At 41.3% G+C, this 26,279-nt stretch overlaps 1 protein-coding gene across 1 annotated transcript in view; it reads right to left on the reverse strand.

Annotated features, from left to right (window-relative positions):
- The window catches only part of LOC5564092 (dynein heavy chain 12, axonemal), a 45,662-nt gene extending 20,008 nt beyond the window's left edge, over positions 1-25,654 (reverse strand). The window contains exons 1-3 of the mRNA XM_021848698.1: positions 25,406-25,654; positions 10,695-12,125; positions 10,229-10,638 (exon numbers count right to left, since the gene is read on the reverse strand). Coding sequence (XP_021704390.1) covers positions 10,229-10,638; positions 10,695-12,125; positions 25,406-25,558 — 1,994 coding nt within the window. The 5' untranslated portion in view covers positions 25,559-25,654. The remainder of the gene's footprint in view (positions 1-10,228; positions 10,639-10,694; positions 12,126-25,405) is intronic.
- Positions 25,655-26,279: the final 625 nt, after the last annotated feature.

A 26,279-nucleotide genomic window follows, 5' to 3' on the forward strand; every position in this document is an offset into this window, starting at 1 on the left:
ATACGAATGAAAACATGACTGCAATCCTTGAGCTTCGGATGAACGAACACTTTCTGCTTTGAATGATGGATCGCTTTTGGAGCATTTAGGTCACAGAAGATTTGATGCAAAATTTTACACATCTCAGTGCGGTCGATGTTTCCGATTGGTTTGTCGTAAAATTCACCAGGAATTCGGAGTGCCTGTCCGTATACAAGATCCGCTGTAGAACATTTCAAATCTTCGCGGAATGCAGCTCGGAGACCAAGGAGCACCAGAGGTAAGCGGTCGTGCCAATCCACCGAATTGGTGCACATCAACGAGGCTTTGAGTGTGCGATGGAACCGCTCAACAATTCCGTTTGCCTGTGGATGATAGGCGGTTGTGTGAATGTGATGCACACCCAACAACCTAGTTAGCTCCCGAAATAGGTCCGATTCAAATTGCCGTCCTTGATCACTTGTTATTGTATCCGGAGTTCCAAAACGCGCTATCCAACCAGAGTACAAAGCCATGGCAACCGTCGGAGCCGTCATGTCGCTGAGTGGAATTGCTTCAGGCCAGCGCGTGAAACGATCGATAATGGTCAGTAGGTAACGATTTCCCTTTGAAGGCTGAAGAGGACCGACGATGTCAATGTGAATGTGTCGAAATCGAGCTTTGGGTACATCAAAGCTGGAAAGTGGCGCTACCGTGTGTCGGTTGATTTTTGAACGTTGACACTGCTGACAAGTCTTTACGAACAGGTTGATGTCTTTATTCATGGAGGGCCAGACAAATCGATCGGCGATGAGCCGTCTGGTGGCGCGTGCTCCTGGATGGGCCATTCCGTGTAGTTGTGTCATAACGCTTGTTCGATGACGTTCTGGAAGATAGGGACGGATACGATTATCAAGTGAGACATCACAGTAAACAGGCACTGAAACATCTGGAAAGCGACAAGGTGCAAGCTTAAGCGAGCTTGAAGTCGACGAAAGCAACTTCTTCAAGTGGGGATCGTCTATTTGATCCTTGGCAATCGCATTAAAGTCCACTCCAGCTACAACTACATTGACTCTAGACAAAGCATCTGCTACTATATTGTGTTGGCCACTAATATGTTGAACATCGGTAGTGAATTCTGCAATATAGCGAAGGTAGCGTTCTTCGTGAGGCAATCGACTACTAGGGTCTGTTGTGAGAGCATAAGTAAGCGGAAGATGGTCAGTGAAGATCGTGAATTGACGACCTTCCAGATAGTGTCTGAAATATCCCACGGCTAATTTTGTAGCTGTTAGTTCTCTGCCGAACGTGGAGTAATTTTGTTGACTTGCTGAGAACTTCTGCGAAAAGAAGCCAAGCGGTTTCCATTCTTGATCTATGAGCTGCTGAAGAACAGCTCCAGCGGCGAAATTAGACGCATCAACCATCAGTGCTAACGGTTTTTCGGCATCGGGATAGAATAATAAAACAGCTTCTGCAAGACTCTGTTTACATTCGTCAAACGAACGTTGCGTATGGTCGTCCCATGCTATTTTTCTTGAGTCGTTTTTGCGGTTATCGGGGATAAGTTTTCGCAGGACTTCTTGAGGTTCCACTGCATGTGGAATAAATCGCTTGTATACATTTATCAAGGCGAGAAATCGTCGCAGATCTTTCACAGTCGTTGGTGTGGTGAAATTGGATACAGCCTCGACGCGTGACGGTAACGGACGAATACCGTCTTGGTTAACAAGGTAGCCAAGAAATTCAACTTGGGACGCAAAAAATGTACATTTCTCTAAATTGATAACAAGGCCATTTTCCTTAAGACGTTCCAGCACGACTTTTAAGTTGTTTTTATGTTCTTCTTCGTTTGGTGATGCGACACAAATGTCGTCGATAAAAACAACAACGAATGGCAAATCTCCGAAAAGTTTGTTCATAAACCGTTGGAAAGTCTGACTTGCATTACAAAGTCCAAACGGCATTCGAAGAAATTCGAACAGTCCGAAGGGTGTTATGACTGCTGTTTTCGGAACGTCTGCTTCCTCAACTGGTATATTGTAGTAGGCCCTGACCAAATCAAGCGTAGTGAAGACTGTCTTACCTCGAAATCTGTTGAGCAGATCGTGGACATGTGGGACTGGATACCTGTCTGGAACGGTGACTTTATTCAGCCGACGATAGTCGCCAACGAATCGCCACTCTCCGTTTTTCTTTGGAACACAGTGGAGAGGACTGGCCCAGCTACTACTGGACGGTTGGCAGATCCCCATCTCACACATGGCATGAAATTCCGCTTGTGCTGCTTTTTCACGTTCAGGGTGCATTCGACGGGATTTCGATGCGACCGGTGGGCTGTTCGTAATGATGTGATGCGTGACATCGTGCTTCACCTCACGTGGAATCGACGATGGAACCAGTATCTCGCGATAATCAGCCAAAAGGTCACGATATGGGTGTTGACAATCTACCGCTTTTACACCGTGAATGACAGCCGGGGTTAGACTGCCGATGGATCGAAGTTTAGTTGTTCCGTCGATAAGCTGTCGGTGCCTCAAATCAACCAGCAAACCGAAATGCGCAAGAAGATCTGCACCGATGATAGCTCCACTCACATCAGCAACGATGAAGCGCCACGTAAAGCGGCGCCGCTGTCCGAGATCGAGTGAGATGAATTTGCTGGCATAAGTGTTGATTTTCGTCCCGTTGGCTGCGTGAAGTGAGAAGGGGATGGTTCCTCTTTGCTTGTCGCTTCTTGATGCAGGGATTATAGAAACGTCGGAACCCGTATCGATGAGGAATCTGGTACTGCTGGTTTTATCGAATACTACGAGACGTCGACTTCCACCATCACCGCCTACCTGTGCCGACTCAGGAAGGCGCCCATCTAGTTTTTTTTGACGATTGAAGCCGCACGGTTCTCGACAGTGTTCAGCTCGTCCTCCATATTTGCGATGATACCAGCAAATCGTATCTTCTCCTACCGTGCTTGGTCTTGATGATGAACGGCTTCGGTTTCGGTTCGGTCTGGCCTTCAGCCGGCGAATTTCGGCTGTCAACGCTTCTATCTCTCCCTTAAGGCTGCTGTAATCGAGGGGCGATGAGCCGGTTGTTGGAGCAGAACAACTGGAAACGTTCGTGGCGGAAGAGTCTAGCATTCGATCGGCCATTTCAGCCAGTTTGGTGAGACTGCCATCGCTGATGGACAAAATCGCACGAGCGTGACTCGGATACGTTGCAGGAAAAGTGTCTTCATGATGCTTTCATCCACGTTGAGGCCGGTAGCAATCTCCTGCATACGAGCAAGAAGGTGCGATGGTCGCAGATCGCCTAAATCGCTTGATCCTAGCAGCTGCTCAATCCGAGCTTGTGGGGATAAAGCAAATCGTGCGATTAGCCGGTCTTTGACTGCTTGATATTTGTTGATAACCGGCGGCGTGTTGACCAGATCCGAAATATGACAGATGACGCTCTGGTCGATCCTGGCGACGATGTGCCAGAATTTGGTCTCGTCTTGGGTGATCCGGGCCAGATGGAACTGCGCTTCTGCCTGAGCGAACCACATGTTGGGGTCATTTTTCCAAAAATCAGGCAGTTTTACAGAAACGGCGGCTGCCAATTCAGCTCCTGCTGCGACAGCTCCGGCTCCGTTATTTTCGTCAACCATTTTGAGGTTAGAATCGGCGCGATACAAAAACTTATCGAATCGAAATGTCCGCGATTTCCCCGCAATGCAATCGAGTGAAAAATCACGTCGGGGTCACCAATGTGGGAACCGGACACGAGAACGAGTGATAATAAAGGCAAACGATTGAAACTATAACTATTTTTATTAGCCGTTCGATTTCACGCGTTACAATTCTTGCGATTCTTCTTCAACTCACGTTTTCTCTACACTCCACCAGGTGATAGGGTGACCAACGAAATGGGTCTCCACAGACTGTATCTCTTCAACCATCGCTTCATACCATCTTCTACGATCTGGACTATTCATTGCTTGGGCACAGCTCTTCGATTCCTCAAGGACACCCGATACTTAAGCGAACCAGGAATTCACGTCCAACCACTGCGGAGACACACCTTTCGTCGTTCGCTCGGATCGCCGTAGTAAAACTTCATTAGGTAATCCTTCGAACTCGCTCTCCGATGTACTGGTACTGCCATCATCTTCCAGTTCAGCTTCAGGATACTGGAACTCTTCTGTGCTTGCATCATAGTCACATGGGCCATGGTCACGCAATGTAACACTCACCTCGTCGTCATCATTGTAATTATTGTTCATAATCGCATCGTTGCCTTTCATCTCGTCGAATTTGGCATCGCGGCTAATAGTAATGCCACAGACAATCACAGACAAAGCAATGCTGCAGTTTGCCGGGTAGAGGAAACGATAGGCCTTTCGTCCCTCAGCATAACTCACCAGTACCATTTTATTTGCCTTCATGTCCAACTTTCTACGTTGTTGCTTGGGAATGAACACGTATGCGACGGATCCAAACACTCGTAGATGCTTGTAGGACGGGTTCCTACTGTACCATAACTCATATGGTGTCCTCTCGTTACACGCTGTTGGAAGTAAATTTTGGAGATAACAGGCAGTTACGATTGCTTCTCCCCAAAACTTCTTCTCCATACCTACTTCGGCAAGCATACGCCGCATCATTTCAGCTAAGGAACGGTTCTTCCTCTCGTCCACTCCATTCTGTTTTGGGCTGTAAGAAGCTGTTTGTTGCAGAATGATGCCGTTGTCGGCCAGGAACTTCTTCAGCTTTCCACTCGAGTGCTCACCGACTCCATCAGATCGTATCACTTTAGGTTTCCTACCAAATTGTGTTTCGATGAGGCTGATATACTGTTGAATTTTTTCGAACGCTTCAGATTTGCAACGCAACAGGTACACGACCATGTAGCGTGAGGAGTCATCGATCAGCACCATACTGTACCGATTTCCGCTTGGCGTGGGGATTTCAAACGGTCCTGACAAATCAGTATGTACTAAATCTCCTACCGACTTGCTTCGCCTTTCAGATGACTTCGAGAATGAGCTCCATGACATTTTACACCGTTGCAGAGAAATACCAGTTCTTAACTGGTACGCACGATCTTCGCAATGGCATCCGCATTTCGATGGCCCCACGCCAGAACCGATTCCGTTTGCTTGAACATCGTTTCCATCTGCTAGACTGATGCGGTCCTTGTTGGTCATGTGCGACGTGGCGCCCGAATCCAGGAATTACGTTCCGCCAATCGATTCCCGATCGCAAAACTGACCTCCGATGAATTGTACTTCACCATCCTGACCTTCTGTGGTGTATCTCGACTTTCCTTCTCTGACTGCTTCCGGTCCTTGGATAGATTCTTACACTCTCGGCAAATGTGCCCTTCCATATGGCAATAGTGACATGTAATTTTTGTTTTTTCTACTGGTTACGCTGATCAATTGTCGGTATGTAATGCCTTCTCCTCCGACTGATTCTCGACGCGGTGCTTCCATTCGTCCAGAAGCTTCCCCTTCCAACGTTAGGTTCAAAAATTTCATAACGCTGAAATTGTCCATTTTTGACACCCACGTAACGTCTTTTTTGTATGAATGTTTTTCAAATTTCGTATGAGTTGTAACATTACGAGGACACCCACCCACCACCTTCAGCGTTATGAAATTTGTGAATGGGCCCATAGGTTGTCTTCCGGTCGGCTCTCTAAAGCGATGATCAAATGTTGTACGATTCTGGAAGGCTCGAAAAGAGCATCGCAACCACCCATTGTTCCTTCAATTCTTCACCCATCGCAGTAAGCCGGTTTGTCAGATTTGTTACTTCGTTTAGATGGTCTGACATACTACCTCCTTCGTGCAGCCGTTGCGAACCCAGTTTCCGCTCGTGATATGTCCTTGCTCGAACCAGCGCTGATGATGTGGCACAATTGACCGTCTTCCACCGACAGGCCAATCAACGCCCGTGCCTTGGCGTCTTTTGCCTTCCAAGCGGGATTCGGATTTTCAGGCTTTTCTTCATTCACCATGCTGAACAGGTCTTCTTGGATGGGCACCAACTCCATCCAAAACTTCCAGACGGCGTAGTCGCTGTCGCCAAGCTTCTTCAGTGAAGTCTTCATGTCGACATTCCTGAGGAATTTCCGGCTGGTCCCGCTTGAAAATGGTCTTCCGCTTCTTGAGAATTATCTTCATCGTCCTCCGTTCGAAAAGAATTTTCGCAGGCCAATAACCTATTGACTTCAGGTTCGGGAATTGAAGAGAAAATGTCTGTAATGTTCTAGGTTTTTGTGCTTATTCTGCGCGATGTGTGAGGAGAGACGAGTCGAATGAGATGACAATTGTCGTATCGCTCTCATTTGACATTAGTCGTCTCACGTCACTCGAGATAAGAGCGACACGTCTCGACTCACACGCCGCGCAGAATAAGCACATTTATTTACGACTAATGAAAATTTTCGCATTTTTAGATAAGGGTTGCTTCGATGATGTTGATTCATTCAGCGTTGCTAAGCAGCATGGCTTCATAAACAGACTGCAGAACTGACTCTCCAGTGTAAAAATCTGGATAAGGTCACCGATGCAGCGGAGGTCTGGGCTGCCCTCAAAGAGCAGTGTGATATCGAGTTCTACGGGAAAAGCCAAAAGTCGTTGGAATGCGATAGTCTCGACACAATTAAGCTGTGCTGAGAATGCGGAACCGAAGGGTAAGCGATTGTAAGCAAATCGGGTGGACCTAAATGTCCGAGAACAAGTAACACAGTTGAATTTGAACCACTGTGATGCAGCTCAGCAGCTGCTTTGGCAGTCAGTCTCGGAAACAAAGACAGACGTGGTGTTACTATCGTACCCATACCGCATACCAGCCAACAACGGGAACTGGGTGGAGGATAGGTCTCAACAGCTAGGAGGGTCCTATAACACTTCCCCGAATACCATTACCCCGAAAACCATCTCCCCGAAAACCAGTATCCCGAAAACCATTACCCCGAATGCAACGTTACCCCGAATGACACATCACCCTGAAAACCAGTTCCCCGAATGCGACACTTCCCCGAAATTCAGTTATGCACATCAAGAAATTCTTCAAAGACGCTCGCGAATTTGAGCCTAAAATTCCATCTCTCTCGTTCTATGTACGACAAGCGAGGTTTTCCTGGCAGTGTTAAAATAACAACAACAGTGATGCGACATCTCTTTCTAGATCAAAATCACAGCAGAATGAGTGAACACGTGGTCATTATCCATGCTATTAATGTTTTTCAGTGACCAACACATAGTTTCAATCTATCTGCAACACTGTCGAAAATAGCGTAATGATAAATTGCCATTTTATCTGCTTAATTTAAAGCTAAACTTAACCCATCAGTGATATCCATAGTCTATCGCCATCACTGCACTGCTGATGGAGTAGACAGCATGATGTTGATGTGATATGGAATGATCCGATTTGTATCGCAGTCGGCCTGTACAAATCAGCAAATTTTAAGCATTGATAGTGACATCGAGCAATTCTAGTCGGCGTAATAACTACTAACATTTCTATCTGTATTTTTTTATTCTTTCAATCATCGGCTGTTCTTTCGGGGTTGTATAATGCCAGAGTGTACGTTTTAACCAATGATTTTCCCTTCTTTGAGTTATAGAACAGCCGAGATGTACTGTTTTAGTTAAATTTTATCATCGGCTGTTCTTTAACGATGCATTTATAAATAGTTGTCAGTATAATAGTCTAGTGCCATTCCAGAATAAGTTGATCATCAATTGATATAACGCTTTCGAAAGAGGGCGGTAGAGGTCTCTGACATTAACATGTGAAAACAAATTCAGTACCAGCATTATCAGCAGTTCGAAAAATGTAACAATGAATCTGTGAACACAGCCATCCTCACAAAATTAAATTAATAAATCTTTGATAACAAGAACACTAATTCAAATAAAAATCAAGTAGTAAATTGTATTTCATTAGCGGCTTCCAGGCTAGTACCGTTATCTAATATCATTGAGTAAAGTATATTTTGAAGTAGGGAACACTTCGTCATATAGAGGAGGAGTTTTCTACTTCCGAATCTTTAGATTCTTTTTGTCATATACAGTATTGGACAAAACATTTGCCACTTTTTCGATTTTCCATACAAAATGACCAACTTTGATAAACTATATCTCAGTTGTTTATGGACCTGTTTGTATGAAATTTTCACAGAATATCAGACATAACTTTAACATATATTTTTGAGTGATTTTTCCAATCACAAGTTGAAAAGCAGTAACGGTTTGACTAAAGTGTTAGTGTGGTTTGACATAACTTAACATATTGAAGAAATAGCTTCATGAAATCTTCAGCAAAGTTGTAGATTTTGACGAGATGAATAAGTTTGCTGAAGACAGTTTTTGTGTAGGGCTATCAGATTTTGAGATTAAAAGTTTTGAATTTTTCGTCGAAAATTACACTTTAGTCAAACCGTTATTACCTATAAACTCGTGATTGGAAAAAATATTCAAAAATATATATATTAAAATTCAAGTTATATCTGATGTTCTGTGAAAGTTTCATTAGAATCGGTCCATAAGTAACTGAGATCTAGCTTACCAAAGTTGGTCATTTTGTATGGAAAATCGAAAAAGTTGCAAATGTTTTGTCCAATACTGTACATTAGCGACAATTTGATAGACAATGACCTCCAACGAACAAGAGAAGACGTGCTTAACCTCAACTAATTATTTAAAAAATGTATGGTGTTGATTTGTCGAATCTTCATTTTGAATTTTTCGGGGCAAGAAAATTCGGGGTTATGGTCCATTCGGGGAAATGGTATTCGGGGTAACGGACTATTCGGGGTAATGGATTTCGGGGTATTGGTTTTCGGGGTACTTGACCATTCGGGGTATTGACTTTCGGGGTGATGGTTTTCGGGGTAATAGTATTCGGGGAAGTGTTATAGGATCGCAAAAATTCACGGCGTGTTCTATTGCAGCTGTTACGCGCCCCCAAGGTGGTCGATTGAGGAATTTTTCTAGAAGTCGTGGAATCATTTGCGTCAAATAAGGCACCAAGAACCCGATGGTATCCAGAATGTTGCCCTGAAAGCGACAGTCAATGCGGAACCAGACATGTTCAGAACCACGATGCAATGCTACATAGATGAAGGAATCTTCCCGTATGGAACGTATGGAAGCAACAGGAATTGGTAGTACTACCAAAGACGGGGAAACCACCAGGGACCCGTCGGCGTATAGACCTTTCTGTCTTTCAGGATCGACGTGCAAGTTGTTGGAAAAGTTGATCCTCAACATGCTAGTACCAAAGACAAAAAGAGTGGCATCCGTTACTGCGCTATTGTCACTCTGGATGTGAAAAAGGCGTTCAACAGCGCAAGCTGAGAAGCGATAGCCCACGCACTTCACCGCCTCAAGGTACCGGTGCAGTTGTGTAAGCTTCTAGAAAGCTATTTTGATGGTAGGATTCTACTGTATGACACAGAGGAGGGGAAGAAAAGCGTTCGAATTACCGCGGGATTGCCTCAAGGTTCAATCCTGGGCCCGCTATTATGGAATGCGATGTACGATGACGTACTGAGGCTGCCCCTTCCGACGGGTGTTATGATTGTTGGCTTCGCCGACGATATCACCCTTGTGGTCTATAGCGAATCGATGAAGGAAGTGGGTTGACAGCAGCGCACTCTATTTCCATAGTTGAGGAATGGATGGAGTCTAGTAAACTAGGACTGGCCCGTCACAAGACTGAGGTGGTGGTGGTCAACAACCGCAAATCCGAGCACCGGCGCTTATCTCGGTAGGTGATTGCACCATAGAGTTCAAGCGATCCCTCAGGCATCTTGGGGTAATGATCGATGAGAGGCTCAGCTTTGAATATGCCTGTAAAAGGGCATCTACGACCATAGCGGCGCTCTCAAAGATGATGTCAGGGGTCGGATTGCAGATCTCCTCCTTGTAAAAATGAGCTAACTGATCATTATTCTATATTAGTGGGCCCGGCAAACTTCGTCTTGCCATCAAGTAGGCTGTTGAAAACGCTATGGATCGTCCCATACAAAATGCCAGTTCCGTTCACGCTCGTTTTTTCTAACTTTACCGGTGAATATCCTGGGTTTTTTATACACACAAACACGTCGGAACACTTGAAGAATAAAACGGAAAAATAATCATTCAAATCGGTTGACCCGTTCGGAAGTCATTTCGTGACATACAAACACTACTCCATTTTTATTTATATAGATAGATACTCTAAAACTGTTAGTAGTGTTCGGTGGTGATGAATCAACCTACAATTACCTGATCAATTTATAGAACGGCACGATGAACGTTTTGATCGCTTCCAACACCGAATATTGCGACTTAGGAAACTTGAACAGCACTTCCTCCTTATTGATCCACTTGACATAATCCTCAAAGACAAATATCTGATCAATGTAACTTTGCAGCAGCATTACATAATCCCGGAACTTCTCCGTTTCCGTCATGTCGTTGATGATCGCTATCTTGGGTATCATTTCCTCCATCTTTTCGTTCAACTGTTTCGTCACCTCCTGGAGTTTCTCTTCGAACTGGAACTTGTAGGTTTCGAAATTCGTAGAATTGATATCGAAAACTGCTTGTATCCGGAAATACCAGTTGATGCTTTCGACCTGGACATCCATGTGATCTGGTGGCAGTTCCAGTAGCTCCACCAAGTAAGCTCCAATCTGTAAAAAATGACAATGACACAAATTCACACTTTAAATGAGCAAAACACCCATACCCTCATCGATTCCTGAATCTTCTCGCGCAGTTCCTCAATAACCTCGGTCTTGGCGCGTGTCATGTACTCCCCGTTAGCCATCAGCTGCTCAGTAGACGTCGGTATTTCCAGAGCTCGATCCTTAATCTCTTCAAATTCCTTGCAGATCCGCTGACTCTCCTTCCTATGCTCCACCGCGATGTGCGACGCAATGCGTTCAATGTACTCCCGCACCATCTTCCTCACGCTACCGATAGCATCCGATTGATTCACGATGGCCACGTAGAAGTACTCCTTCATCACCATGTTCTTGATCTTTTCGTTGTACGCTTGGAAGTAGTCAATCTTCTCCAAATATTCCTCGAACGAACGGGGTTCGCTCAGAAACTCATCCAACTCTTGGCGGATCTCTGGGCTGATCAAACCGGCAAACTCTTCCTGGAAGTCCTTCAAATACTTAGCCAATGGTTCGAAAGTCTTCTCAAGAGCGAGTTGCAAAGCATTGTGAGCCTCTTGTAGTGTAATATCGCCGACTACAACCTTCATAAAACTGAACTTGGTCACAAATGCCTGAGCATCGATCATGTTTTCCAGTGGATCCAAACGTGAACCCACCATGGCAATGTCCTCGATCGCGTTCTGGTAAACGCTGAAAATGTCGTTCAAGCTTGGAAATAAGTCCACCACGCCGTCGTCACATATGGCGATGACCTTCATCTGTGGAATTTTATGAACATTGAGAACGGTCTGCCGTAGATGCTCAATGGTGCGCAGTTTCAATTCGGTTAGCTGCCGATTGATAAGCCCGGAGGCGCAGTTGATCACTTTCGGCCACATCGATTTCGGAAGCGTACGACGATCATAGTGTTTCTTCAGTATCCGCGTAACCTTCGGATACCATTCTTGGGCTATGAAATTGTTGTATCCCTGGAGTTCCTTCTTGGCCATATCGCGAAGCTCATTCAACGTAATCTCATCCTTCATCCTATACTTGGTGTAATCGTTCAGGACCGGTGGAAAGTCCGAATAGGAGTAATGGATAATGCAGCGAATGAACGGATGGGGAATAAGTAGGTTCTTTTGAATGGCAGCCTTATGTTTGAGGAAGTTCTTGTAATTGGGAGTCCTTCCCAGGCGTTTGAATTCAAACTTTTCTCTCGGTGGAACATAGTCATCGGGAGCAGGTTTAAAGATCTTCTGGCAGCTGAAGGCTTTCATGACTTTGTCGAAGTCTTCGTGGACGTCCACCATGTAGTTTGCCAGAGCGGTTGGATATTGCTGTCGCAGTCGTTTCGGCACGAAGGATAGAATTTTTTCCTCAGTCCGCGAAAGCATCTTGGGAACCGGAGCCCGTTTGGCATGCTCGCGTAGCTGATCGACGTAGTAAGATTCGGGCTTTGGAATAACATCGTCCAGGTCTTCGGTTTTGCGGCGGCAGATTTTAACTTTTTCCTGGAAGCAAAAGATGTTTTTAGGGTGCAACGGTTTGAAAAACATTTTCGATTTTGTGCATGAGCCGTGATAACCGTACAATTTGTAATAAGTTACTACCCCGTGATAAATTTGAATTTCTCGGAAAATCAATGAACGATGTTTAGGATTAGCTAGCCATTCTCAATTTAAACAAATCGAGAGCTCATTAATAATGGAGTCTGTCACGTCCCTGCGGCCATCATTTTTTTTACAGTCATTGTCTCGCCAGACCAGCTTCGTGGTATTAGGGTGGCTGATCCAGTGATAGTGTGTTTCCAATAATAGTGGTACATAGTGTGGTTTATAGCGTATTATAGACTATTTATATTAGACCATCGCAGGACACTCTTATGCCGACAGTCATAATGACGAACCATTCATAGTTGTTGAATAAAGTGCATTTTTAGCAAGTCAATGTTTTATTACAAAAATTAAATAAAAAGAAAGGGGTATGTTTTTGTGAAATTAAAGAAAACATAAATAATTTATTGTTATGTCCGGATTACTTGAATGATAAATGAAAAAATCTTGACTGTAACTGGTAAACTAAATGGTAATTTATTGATAGTCAAATTATTTATGAAGAATACAAGGGTTGTTGTGATTGAAAATTGTGAATATTAGGATGTTTGTTTCCATAGTGTTGTGGTAACAAATGGGACCCATCATTTCCCCCCCCTTGAGGCCCAAGTAAAAATGGAGCAAATGACAAAAATCAAAAAGCAGTTTTCTTCTTAAACCGACAAACCAAAGAAAACAAAAACACAAAGCAATTTTATATGACAAATAAAAAAGCAGTGCGTTTTTATTTTCTTCGTTTTGTCAATTTAAAAAGAGAAAACTGCTTTTTCAGTTTCGATATTAACTCCCTTTTTAGTTAGGCCTTAAGGCTAAGTAGCCCATCATTCGTTTTGGTATCAATGATGACTTTTCAGCTTGCATTTCAAAGTGATAAGACTCAGACTTGATAGTTTATATTGACTTGAAAATGTATCACTGTACGCGCTAACATGCATCACGTATGCTGATACATTTTCAGCAGTGTCAGTGCAAAACTAACTGATTTTCTTTGATTCGAAATCGTGAGATGAATTAGCAACAATCATCAACGACGCGTACAAATTTCAATGACGGCCTACTTAGCCTTAACGATCCGTCATCGTAATCATCGTCATCATCGAAACTTCAACAGCATTTTTTTCTGTTCAAAACTGATTTAAAAATACAGTGAACACAGTTCCATGTGAACTTTCATAAATTTGAATGGAGAAACTGCTTTTGTAAATCCCAAAATTGATAATGGTTAAGGTTTCATCATCCAATATGGCTTGAACCGGGTTGGACGTTGAATCATACGCCGTCCTCTCTCCAGGATGGGTGTACCCCGTTGGCCGATCCGTTGCTACCGGAGCTGGACCATCCTCTGCTTTCGGATCTTCGTCCTCGATTGGTTCGTCTATGGAACAGTCGTTGCTTCCGGCTTCATCCTCCGGCAAATCTTTCGTCAGGTAGGATATTTCCGGACTGGCCAAATGTGGTTCTTCGAACTGTTCGTAATGAATGCTGGTTAGCGGAGTCTCTACTATGGATCAATGCACGAGTTCACTAATTTGACGTTTGAGCGGTGCCGAATTCACTTGTTTCCATGGTCACATAAATAACACGGCACCGCTAAAATGTCAAATAGTGAACGCGTGCATCGGTCCATAGTTGGGAGTCCGCAACCATCGAAGAATATCGATAGTGGCGTAGGCTGACTTGCTGGACTGCTTTCCGCCTTGAACTGGTTGGCATGCGACCGTACCAAGCGATGTCTATCTTCAAGGAACACATTGTAGTTCACGGATCAGATCTTCTCGATGACGGTTGCTGGTTCCAACTACCAGACGTTTGCTCGATGAAACTTTATGTACACGTGCTGAAAACCCTTTCTTGATTGCGCTGTGCTTCCGGTTGAAAGCGTCGTTTTGCATCTTCCTGTCTCTGGATTTATTTACATCGTCGCTTCTGCTTGGCTGGAGCAGTGATGAAACGGTACGTAGCGGTCTGCCGAACATCATCTCGGCCAGTGGTTTTCCGCCTAGGTCGCTGGTCGGAGTGAAGCAGTAAATTTGCAGGAGCGTAGCTAAGGCTTCTTCTAGCGTGCTCCCCCCGAGCAGAGTTTCCGGAGGCTTCTCTTCAGGATGTCCACGAATCTTTCGGCTAGGCCATTTGATTGTGGGTGCCGTCATCCGAAACGATTACCTCTAGAACGCCGAATGTAGCAAAGGTTTGATTCAGCTACTTGATCGTAGTTTTCGTTGTCTTTGTCGGCCACTTGAAATAGACCCCATCTACTGGACCTCGCAGTCCTTCTCGGGTTGTCCACAGTCCATGCGGTCTGGAAGCGTGTTGCACGGCTTTCATTCTGCCATCAGGGAATTCATGAAAGATGACTACCCCGATGGCAGTACATGATACATCCGCTGCCACGATGGAAGCTTAAGGTCATAATGCGTCAGCAGCAGATTTGATTGAAGCGTCGTCTTGAACTGATCGAAAGATTTCTGGCATTCCAGAGTCCATCGCCATTTCTCGTCCTTCTTCAGCAACTGGTCCATTGGATGATGCAGTTCGTGTATATTGCGCATGAACCTGCCGTAGAAATCAATCGCATCTAGATACGATCGAAGTTTGGAAGCGTTGGTTGGCGGTTGAAGAGCAACGATGGCCTACGCTTTTCCGGGGTCCAGACAGATGCCTTGTTGGTCCACGATATGCCCCTAATAATAGATCAGTTATAGGCTACTGGAAGTGGTTTATCTAGAATGAATGAGGGATGAACTTATCGCTGAAAAATGTAGATTTTGTATGAAATTTGAGGCGTATTTAAGGTGATTATAGAACGAAGCCACTTCTTAAATTTTCAAGAGCACAAGACTTGAGAACCAAACAGCGCTCCGCGTTGAAAATCTATCCAATGGGTCACCACCAACAGACAAGCAATTTGATTGGTTTTCAACGCGAACTGTTGTCAGATTCTCTCGTCTAGTGCAATTGAAAATTCAAAGTTTGGCTTCGTTTTATAATCACCTTAAATGACAGATTCATCCTCATTCATCCACATCTCCTAGCCTATGCTGAAGACGATGCTGCTGTTAAGTTTTGCCAAGGGTTCAACCAGCGTTGGAAGTGGATAGTGGTTGGATTTCACCGCTTGGTTGAGTCCTATTGAGTAGTTCGCACAGATGCAGATGGAAGCAGCCCATTCGACAGGTTCGATGATGCTCAACGTTTGCAATCGTGTGGGTTCAGCATCGACCATCGGGATGGTGTTGGAGGGAACTGATCGCTTGAAACAGAATACAGGTTTGCATTTGGTTTTAGAAAAAGCTTTACCTTTATTTTCTTGCAGAGCCCCAAAGAATCGTTGAAAACATCTGCGTGCTTCGTTCGGAATTCATGAATCTGAAGGTCGATTGACTTTGCCATTACTTGCTTGCAGACGGAGTAGAGGGGAACCAACCACAGCTCAAACAGTTCGATCCAGTCGATGTCTACTAGAATGAGGTTGGCAGCCGTCGTAACGAAACATCTTCCCCGAGCGGTTTTGCCATTGTTGCTGACGTTGCACTGGAACTCATCCTTCACATGAAGTGGTTTACCTGACGCCCTGATTGCTTGGATCATCGGTTCCCTCATCGGAGGGTTGCCCAAACAGTTCCAGGTTTGCTTCGATATCACCGTGATGTCACTTGCGGTGTTCATGTCCATTAAGGTGGTTCAAAAAATCGTTTTTGCTCCACACCGCTCTTTCGATTTTAGATCAAATTATGAGTGTCCTCCCAAAAGGTGAGCTCATTTGGATGAAAACTGAGACTGCATAAGCCTTTCAAAGTTTGTATGGGAATTGCTTTGTGCTTTATTCAATCGGGCATAACATTTGGACTCATTCACAAATTTCATAACGCTAAAGGGGGTGGGTGGGTGTCCTCATGATGTTACGACTCATACAAAATTTGTAGAATGTTCTTAAAAAAAAAGCGTTACGAGGGGGTGGGTTAGTGTCCAAAATGGCCATTTTCGGCGTTATGAAATAAATGAATGAACCCTTTGCCCATGGGTTCTTGAGGGTTAGAGCTATGCTGATACTGTTAGATACATTTATCAGCTAGGGTAACCAATATATTTTGGACCCCCTGGGACATTTTCCTGCAAATTTCCCAGTTTAAATGGAAAGACCAACTCAGTTCGCATGCCATTTGGAAAGATAGGACTATTCCGCACTTGCAGCAAGCGTTTGTACATAGAAAATGTGTTTATTCTATCTGAAATTAATTTAATTTAATCGGTTCATCCATGCAACCGTTACAACACGTTACACACATAAATCGAAGCCGTCAGAAATTGTTCAAATGTAAACAAAAACTCTTCTCAAATTTCAGAACTAAAAGCGTAGAATTTCTTCGGTTTTCCATTGTCAATTGTTTGATTAGACTATGGCAGTACTTCCCAAACTGTGCGCCGCGGCGCCCTGGTGCGCCGTAGAACTTTTCTAGGGGCGCCGCGAGTTGATCCCTACCAAACTTGAAATAAGCTCATAAGCTAATACGTGCTCAATATTTTAGATATCAAAAATTGTTAAAACAATTGTAAAGATAATAAATCAGGTGCAAATGTACCTAGCATTCAAATTATGTGATGACATCGGTACTGACCCCTACATAGTTTTACTCATTGACTCTTATTGAACATTTCGATCATTTTTCTGATAGTATTGTCTTCCTTATTTGCTTTGAAAAAAACCCTTTTATATTTCTAAGCAGTACAAGAAAGAAGGATAGTAGATTTAATTTTGTAATGTTGAATCATCATTTTTTTTCGAATGTCGACGACATATCATTTTTCTTCCTCAAGTTGGTTTCTGGAACAATGCATTTCCGTCAGGTCTGAGGATCACAGACCTAGACCTAGACCAAGACGAAGTTTGCCGGGACCTATAAATGCCTGAGGTGCATTTAACGTGTATTATAAAAAATCGTACCTTTTTTATTTTTCTACGACAAACCTATCACAGAAGAAGAGCTTGATCGTATTAAAATAATTTCAAACCTGTTTTTTCGTTAATTATGGAAATTCTATGTAACGGTCTACAAACATGATTGACGACAATAAATAAAAAAAATTAAAAGTTGTACAAAAAAAAAATGATTTCTTCTTAATAAAATATGAAATGTGGGTATGAAAACGACGTTTAGTTTATTGAAACATAAATTGAAACTAAATTTAATGTTGTTAATAATGTTTAAATCAAAACTATCACAGAAGAAGAGCCAAATGTATTAAAATAATTTCAAACCTTTTTTTTCGTTAATTACACGAAAAATAAAAATGCCAGAAAAAAAATTAATATTTTTAAAAGTACCGTAAAAACTTGAATTTTTATTATTGCTGAAAATCAGTAACTAGAAGACGCTTCAAGAAAAAATTAAAAAGGGTAGTGATGTTCAAAAATAAAAATAATAAAAATCAAAAACCAAAATTCATTGATTTTTGAATAAAAATAAATCATTGCCCAAACGTGTTTAAAACGATTTTAGGTAACTGAAAATGATATTAAGATCGAAAATAAAAATTTGGGTATTGAAGGGTTAAATGAAATGTTATTTCACCTTTTCGATTTTCAATAATCCAAATAAAAATTGAACTGCATGTTAAAAAGTTGTACAAAAAATAAATAAAAATGATTTCTTCTTGAAAAAAAATATGAAATGTGGGTATGAAAACGACGTTTAGTTTATTGAAACATAAATTTAAACTTAATTTAATGTTGTTAATAATGTTTAAAGTGAAGATTAATCGAAGCCATACCTCTAATTTCCAGGAGCACAAAACTGGACATCAAGATATCCGTTTAAGCTGAAAACATGTTCGATTGATCACTCGCTGGTGGAACCAATCGATCAAATAATCAAATTCAATTTATGTCTGATTTTCTGGAAAATTTCTAGCTTTACTTCGATGCATCTTCACCTTAAAAGTGGAATATTCCCTTATAAAACACAGAAGCTTTACGTTTATTTTTATTTTTTTTGCATTTCATCCTTTATATGTGAGACTAAATTCTAGGCTTAATATCAAGATATTATTCAAAGCTCAATATTAAAATTTTAATTTGTTCTGTGATTTAAAATATCTCTCTAATTCTGTCAAATCAGCCTGAGAAAGCAAGCTAGCCATCATATAGAAATTCTGTTTTCAGTTATACTTCTTACCTCTAAGTTATTGTGATGTTGTTCTTGTAATAATACTTAAAACAATGAAATGCAAAAGAATTCAAAATAGCTTAAATTTATAAATAATTAAAATGTTTAACTTCCGCTTTTTTCATACTGGTGCGCCGCGCCATTCCCAGAAAATTGTCAAGGGCGCCACGAACATAAAAAGTTTGGGAACCTCTGGACTATGGGCAAGCATATTATACAACCAGTGTCGTGGACTTTGTCGCCAAACGATGAAAAATGCCGGGGGTCCAAAATATATACTTTGAGGGTCCAAGATGTATTGGTGTGTCCAAAATAATGAAAAACAGTGCTTCACAATTCAATTATTTTGAACGTTTTTTGGATACTACATGTCCGTATGGGCATTTTAATCTCACAGAGGAAGTTTTTCTCTACATTTTGGCATGTTCTTTGACATGGTTACGCTGTGAAATTAGTTAATTGGAACAAAAAACTAAAATCACTTCCTTAGGGGGTCCAAAATACGACCGTTACCCTAGTATTTCAATCCGTGACACCCACCGTACAACACAGTGTAGTCAAAAGTATAATACCAACCTTGTCGAATAAAGAATATTTCTAGTCATAAATACTGCAACAATGGTTAAATAAACCGAATATATTTCCTTGTGTAGTGAAACTGACTATGTTTTGGTAGAGTTAACAAATTAATGTAGTCGATTGAAAATCGTTTGTGCAGTTCTTAATTGTACCATGGATTCAGTAGTTTCTACAATAAAATTCATTTCAGTGTAAACGCCGAACACGTCCAATGAACGGGCGAGGACCACGCTCTGAATTTCCTAACGGGTGGTTAACTGACAACTAAAAATAACATCTCTCTTGATTTGACGTCTGTGGTAGTTAAGCACTGAGTAGGCCGTGCTTTTAAAAGAGTTCATTATTAATCAAGCTGTCAAGTCAAGAAGTACCACAAGATCCCAAGGCAATATTGTATATCTAATTGATTGAAATTTCACACTATAATATCCCACAATTATTAATCTCAAAACTCAATGCTTTCGGGGTAGTGGCGTTCGAAATAATGACTCATTCGGAATAGTGGCGTTCGGAGTAATGGCCTTCGGGGTAGTGGCGTTCGGGGTAGTGTCATAGAGTCTAGCTTTTGTTATGCGCAATACAAATGCATAATAGGGCAGGGCGATGAGTAAGAACCCACGGCCGGAATCCATGTAGGAACGGAACGGACCTCAAGTTGATTTTGAACTCATCGATTAAGAGTAACTATAAGGTACACCTGTATTTACAACGGATAACATCTGATCGGGTCAGGTATGATGGAAAACGAAAAGTTTCGCCTAAAAATAGGGAGACGCCTTAACGGCGGATGAAAATCCGACCGGAGAGGGCAAGAGAAATGTCTCGCCTAATGGTAGGGAGACGCCTTAACGGTGAAAAACCCGGAGACGGCAAGAATGTCTCGCCTTAAATAAGGGAGGCGCCGAAATGGTGGATGAAAATCCGACCAGAGAAGGCAAAAAGTATGTTTCGCCTTATGAGAAGGAGATGCCTTAACGACGATTGAAAAATCAGTCGAAGAAGGCTAGGAAAATGGCCGGTAAAGCAAAACTATTTCTCATAATGGGAAAGAGGCAAGTGAATGATAATCCAATCGAAAAAGCAGACTTCAGACTGGACCAAGTGGTTTTCAATGGGTTCAGAAAAACGTACTCCAGGCATCAGAATAGCATTAGAAACAGCAGAACTGATGGAATTCTTAATATATCTTTAACCCGCCAAAATATCATCTAGTCCATCTAGAGCAAAAGCACATCTTCTGTCGAAATGTGGTACACGGATAAAAATAATTAGTAGTTACAACCAATTATTAGTTTATTTCAAACAAAACTTTAGCTTGAAATATACACAAACAAAATTTATCTTTAAATCAACAAAATGCATCGTTTGAAACAAACTAAGATTTCATGTTGTCCGTTCCACAACATTCTAGATAATTTCAACAAATCTTTGTTTGAAACAATCAAACCATTTGTTGTTTCGATTGACATTTGTTGAAACAACCAAGAATGTAGGTTGTCTCAAACTGACGACAGTGGTTTGATTTGAACAACAATCTATTATAGATATAAACAAATTTGCTAGTTGATTCAACCAATTTTTTTTGGATAAGGTGCAGATCTGTGTTTTATGTTTTAATTATTAATATTGATAAAAACAAAAATCTCACATGGGGTATTATTTATTTAGGTTCCGTGCAATACATGTATTCTGAGATAAATTATTGAAATGCCAGGCTCTTAGTATCGAACGAAAATCTGCACGCCGTTTTCCTCCTAAAAATACTAATCTGGGTCATGGTTAGTCACTTTCTCCAATCTGAAATGATATTTAAAAAAATTATCTGCACATCCAAGAAATATGAGAAAATCTGTCTTACCTCTCTGGTGAGCAATTCAAATGAAAAATAAGGCGTCAGCAGCAGCATTTCTTGTTCGTTATCATAGAATCTTGAAAAAAGTAAAAGTATTGAATAAACGATATATAGAATAAATTATCATTTAAATTACCTTCACAGGCATCTTTAGTTGAAATGCTTTTCACAGAGAATAAAATGCTGTTGCTTATTAAACATTAAAGCTGACCAATCTTGCTTTTGCAGAAACAACACATGAAGATGGTTTGTCACAAACTAAAATTTCGGTTGTTTCTAACTCAAATAAAATCCAAGTTTGATTCAACGTACTGTTTTGGTCGAACCAACCCGTTATTCTATATTGATGCCTATAGTTAACCAGAGAAACAAATAACCTATTTTTTAGTCAAATCAAACCAGCCGTTTATAGAAACGAACTAAAATCTTAGTTTGAAACGACAATTATTCACATTACAAGAACACAAAGATGTTATATTGAAACAACCTAATAAACAAATTAGGTTCAAGCAAAACCATGAGTTTGGAACAACAAATTTTAAATTCAAAATACCGTCAAGCTACCATTCACCGTGCATTTAAGAAAAATTTGCACTTCAAAAAAATCTATAACTTTTCCAAATAATTTGTAGCATACTAGAATACCACTACGTAGCGTGCAATTATATCGTAATTCAGGGGAAAATCTAAAACTAATGATACATAACAAAAAATTACTCAAAAATTATGTTTGCAACTGTCATGTTGAGGGCGCCTCGTACCGTTCTATGTCACCATTTAGCATGCACACTAGTGCACCATTCACCGTGCGTATAGTTTTCGTTAAGATTTTATTTCGTATCTTGAAGAAACGTTGTTGATGGAGCAACTATGTTGCTAGTAGTGTGCGCAGTCATTTTAAGTGTATTCAAATCTTCATTTACAATAAAAACGTAAAAAGTTTAAAACTCGGCAAAATATTTATTTTTTCACTAAAATCGTTATAAGAGGTTTGACTGTATTGTCCAAACCATTCCTTATTCACTCAAAAATTAAATATGAAGTAGTTAAATCACGACATAACAATAAATCTAATATTATCGAATAATTTCATACCTTTCACACTAATGCACGGTAATAGGAACCATATATACTGAAATGGGTCCATTCACCGTGCATTTGGGTTTCCACTGAGACACAATAAAAAATTCTAATTTGCATAAAATCTCATTGCTCATACGATGAAATACATCTCATTAATAGTATCTACAGTGAAAACCTGTTGAAATTTTGAAAAATTAACGAAAAACGTTAAAACGAAAAATGTGAATTTTTGGTGTTTCTACTAAGAGTATTGAAAAATCTCATTATCAAACAGAATTCACATGATTTTGACTGCATAAACTAGGTTTTTCAAAATGCTTTGTGGCAAAAACTATTTCATTTCATCAGTTTTATCTTATTTTGCTGACAAAAGAATAATTTGTGAAGATTGTATGAATATTCTGTAAGAATTTGTATATGTGCACGGTGAATGGAGGCCGCACGGTGACTGGTGACTTAACGGTAACAAAATTGTCAGTTTTCAAATTCAATTCAAATTCAACAAACATTTTGGTTGTTTCAAGCTAGGGTATTTTTTCTCTGTGTGGATAAACTCGATATAAACTGACGGGGTTGGTGGTCTAATGGCTATCGCTTCTGCTTTGCAAGCGGAAGGTCGTGGGTTCAATCCCAGGCCCGTCCCTTTCACATATTTGTAACACTCTTTCTAAAAGCTGTCTTTCTCTATCTCTCTGCGTCAGTATGGCGCAAACATCATCAGTTCTATCCATCGCTAGAATTGAATATATCGACTTAACAGCTTACCACAGTGGTATCCATATGGTCGAGTACTTAATCCATCACTAACAAAACACTCCTACTTCCAAGGTAGCTGTGGGAAATGCAGGAGATTCTCCGGTTTTCTAGTAACAACGGCTTACTAATTAACTTCCTTCCTCTCCCCGGTGGACATAAGGACGTGGCCGGCGCCGTTATCAATCGAGAAATATCAAGGGTAGTGTGATTGCACATTGAAAATGGAAAAAAAGCTAAAACCCAAGCTTCATCTGAGTGGTTCTCTGTGCAATATCACTATCCTGATTGATCACGGAGTAGTAACTACGAAGTGTATGTTCCATCAGTTGATCGTTGATCGTTTGATCGTGTGGATAAACTCGATATAAATTATTAGGGTTTCATTATTTTCGTGATTGAGTGTAATATCTGAATACTGTAGTATATTCTGACATAACTTCGCTCTATAGGCCATTTTTTATTATTTTTTGACTAACTTAAATAATGTTTACAAATAAATTTTAGATTTTTGTTCTCTCAAAATTAGAAAAAGCATTGTATCTCCGCATACTCTGGTGATAAACTTTCCATCTTCCAAAATATACGAAAGGATCATAAAATCATTGAATATTTTAAATAAACATTATTGGAACATGTCTATGTAATAGTGGTATTTGCTAGTTTCTGTTCCTATAATAGTGGTTTACATTGATTTCCCATAAGACTAACTATTATAGGATCGTATTACTATTACTGGTACTGAAGTAAAAAAAATCAGTTTTTCCAATTGTTTCATATAATTTGCTAGTCTGCATGCGTTAAATGAAGCTGAAAGTGGTTTGTGGCTGCTCAGTCAAGGATGGAAGATCATTTGGTGAGCTGAAACGAGCTTTTTTTCAAATCCGTTAAATTTGTATGACTACACATTTTATCGTTACAACGATGGGAAAGTGCCTTAAATTTGTTTCTTCAACAAACTTTGAATCGTTCGCCACTGTTAATGTCCGGCACAAACTTTTATTCATAAATGTTAAACCCCGGCACGGCATTAAAATTAACAAGGCAGGCTCTTTACTGGTGTAAATATCAAGTTTGATTGTAAACATGTGACGCCACCCCTATCGTACCATATACCTTCCGGACCACTAGTTCATTTTTTCGCAAATTCGTTTGTTAAGTAGCTGTCAGTTTTCGGAATACCTATATCACCTTCTTAATACAGTACACCGTGGGCCCCGGTGGTTACCACAACACCATGGAAACAAACATCTCAAAATTCTCTATTTTCAATCACAGAAATCTTTGTATTATTGTCTTTTATCAGATTCCCAACGCCTTCTCGGAGGTGTTGGAGATCACAACTGGCGAACTCCATCATGAACTTGAAACTCAAGCACTTGAGTGTTCAGTTCTATGATCACCTCTACTTCCCATCGTCCTGGAAGTCAGTCATCCCCATCAGGAAACCTGGCAAAGATCCTTTCTCCCCCAAAAGCTATCGCCCCATCAGCCTTCACTCAGCATTATCAAAGCTTTCCGAAAGGGCAGTTTATCGCCGATTTCTTGCTTCTGTTGAGCAAAACAACATCATGCTCGAGGAACAGTTTGGTTTCCGAAGCGATCGATCAACCGTGCACCAACTGTCCCGAGTGATTCTACCCCATTACCCCGAATGCCATTGACCCGAACGTCATTACCCCGAATTCCAAAACCCCGAATGACCCATCACCCCGAATGACATTACCCCGAATTCCAATATCATGGAGAAACGTCATCAATATCATCATGTCAAGATAATTGTGAATTCGGGGAAATAGCATTCGGGGTGATGGAATTCGGGGTGATGTCGTTCGGGGAAATGGCTTTCGGGGTAATGGGGTAGAATCGTCCCGAGTCACCAACATGCTCAGACGGAACAAGTCCTTGTCCAAAACTTCTACCATGGCTCTGTCCGATGTTGAAAAAGCATTCGATACATTTGTCAAACCGTATGTTGAAAAGCATCAGCGTTTATTCGTAGTTCACATCACCTAGAACTTGACAATTTAAATGTACCATTTTTCGAAGTTGACATCGCGAAAAGAATCCACTTGCTGTAGGGATCGTACCCATGACCCTCTGTTGGCTAGAAGGGCGCTTAAGCATACAAGCTGTGGAGCCATTTGAAAGAACCCGACGTTCGAAGGCGAGCTGAATTCGATTACCCCAAAGCGTGAAACCTCTATGAGTGGAACATCGGCTTACTGATTACTCGATATCGACTCATTGAACCATGTTAGAGTCACAATTTCAGCATTCCAAAGGATTTCCGTTCCTTTACATGACACGTTGATCCCTACATTATCGACTACTGGAGGTTTCATTGTATCATCAGCGATGAAGCGCCCAGCTGGCAAATAGGGAGTTGAGGGTTCGATCCCCACCGGAGTTCGTGGTTTCATTTCGCAATTTCAACTTCGATTTGTACATTTGACACATGTTCTGTGTTAACATTTACATTAACGTAAAGAACATTACTAACAGATTGCTCACCTTTTTGAAAAATAGAAATCTATTTTTATGGCAGTATTTATCGATCGATTACCCCGTCAAAACATAACAGTTCAATGAACCATAACCTAATTCACTAAAGTGCTCGAAGCAATTGATAATGGGTCACGACTTATGTAAAACAATAATTATTTAAACCTAAACCTCTAACTTCTCTAAATAAATATGACAAAATATGCCTTAATTGTACGAAAATTTTATTTATTACAACTCACCGCGGCAGCTTTTCTTTGGATAAAACTATAATGGCGTCGTTCCTTCACCTCGGACAGGAACAGATTCAGCAGCGGGTTCTGCATGTACGGCTCATTGTCGTACTTGTCCAGCCTGTCGCACGGTTTGTGCAACTTGGCCAGCCTTCGACTCATCTCGGTGATTCAGCAGAAGGTCGTTCCGTATGTCATTTCCGTCGAAAATTCGCTCAAATCCGGAACCGCCGAAAAACTTCCGCCACTTTCGGAAAATTTTCACTCTGTTTACAATCGGAAAACATCAGCAACCCGGTCAACGCGGTCACCCCGGGAGACAACCCCCAACCCAGATGAAAAGCATGGCCACCTGTTGCTGCTCTTCATTTGAACTTGACCCACTCCATGGAAGCACGTGGCGAACTGAGTTGCGACACAACATAACCTTGACATGTTGACGAAGCACACCTGTCACGTGTTGCTTGTTGCGACCAACTGTTGGATATTTGTAGTAGAAGCATTAGCCCAAAAACCCTTTTTTTTATTTCTTCATGAGTACAGTCAACTCTCCCTAATTCGATATTCCGTATCTCGATATCGAGTTAGAAAACCATAGCAAAAGTTGGTACTCATGGCTATCTCGATGATTCCAGTTGGATCGCAGTTGTTACAACAGTGCAATAACATTCTAATAGGTACTCATATTTACGGTAGGATATGGTAAGGAAATCAGCCCAAATAAAACAACAGATGTTCAATTCATCAAGTGAGGCGGATAAGGTATTTGTTTTATTTCATCTCTGCTTCTCCTTTTCATTTGTAATTAAGAATCAAGTTATTCACATTTTTTGTTCGTCTTTTGTTTCTATTAGATAATATACTAAGATACTCTTCATCTCTC

The sequence above is a fragment of the Aedes aegypti genome, chromosome 3, assembly GCF_002204515.2.
Source record: "Aedes aegypti strain LVP_AGWG chromosome 3, AaegL5.0 Primary Assembly, whole genome shotgun sequence".
NCBI lineage: Eukaryota > Metazoa > Arthropoda > Insecta > Diptera > Culicidae > Aedes > Aedes aegypti.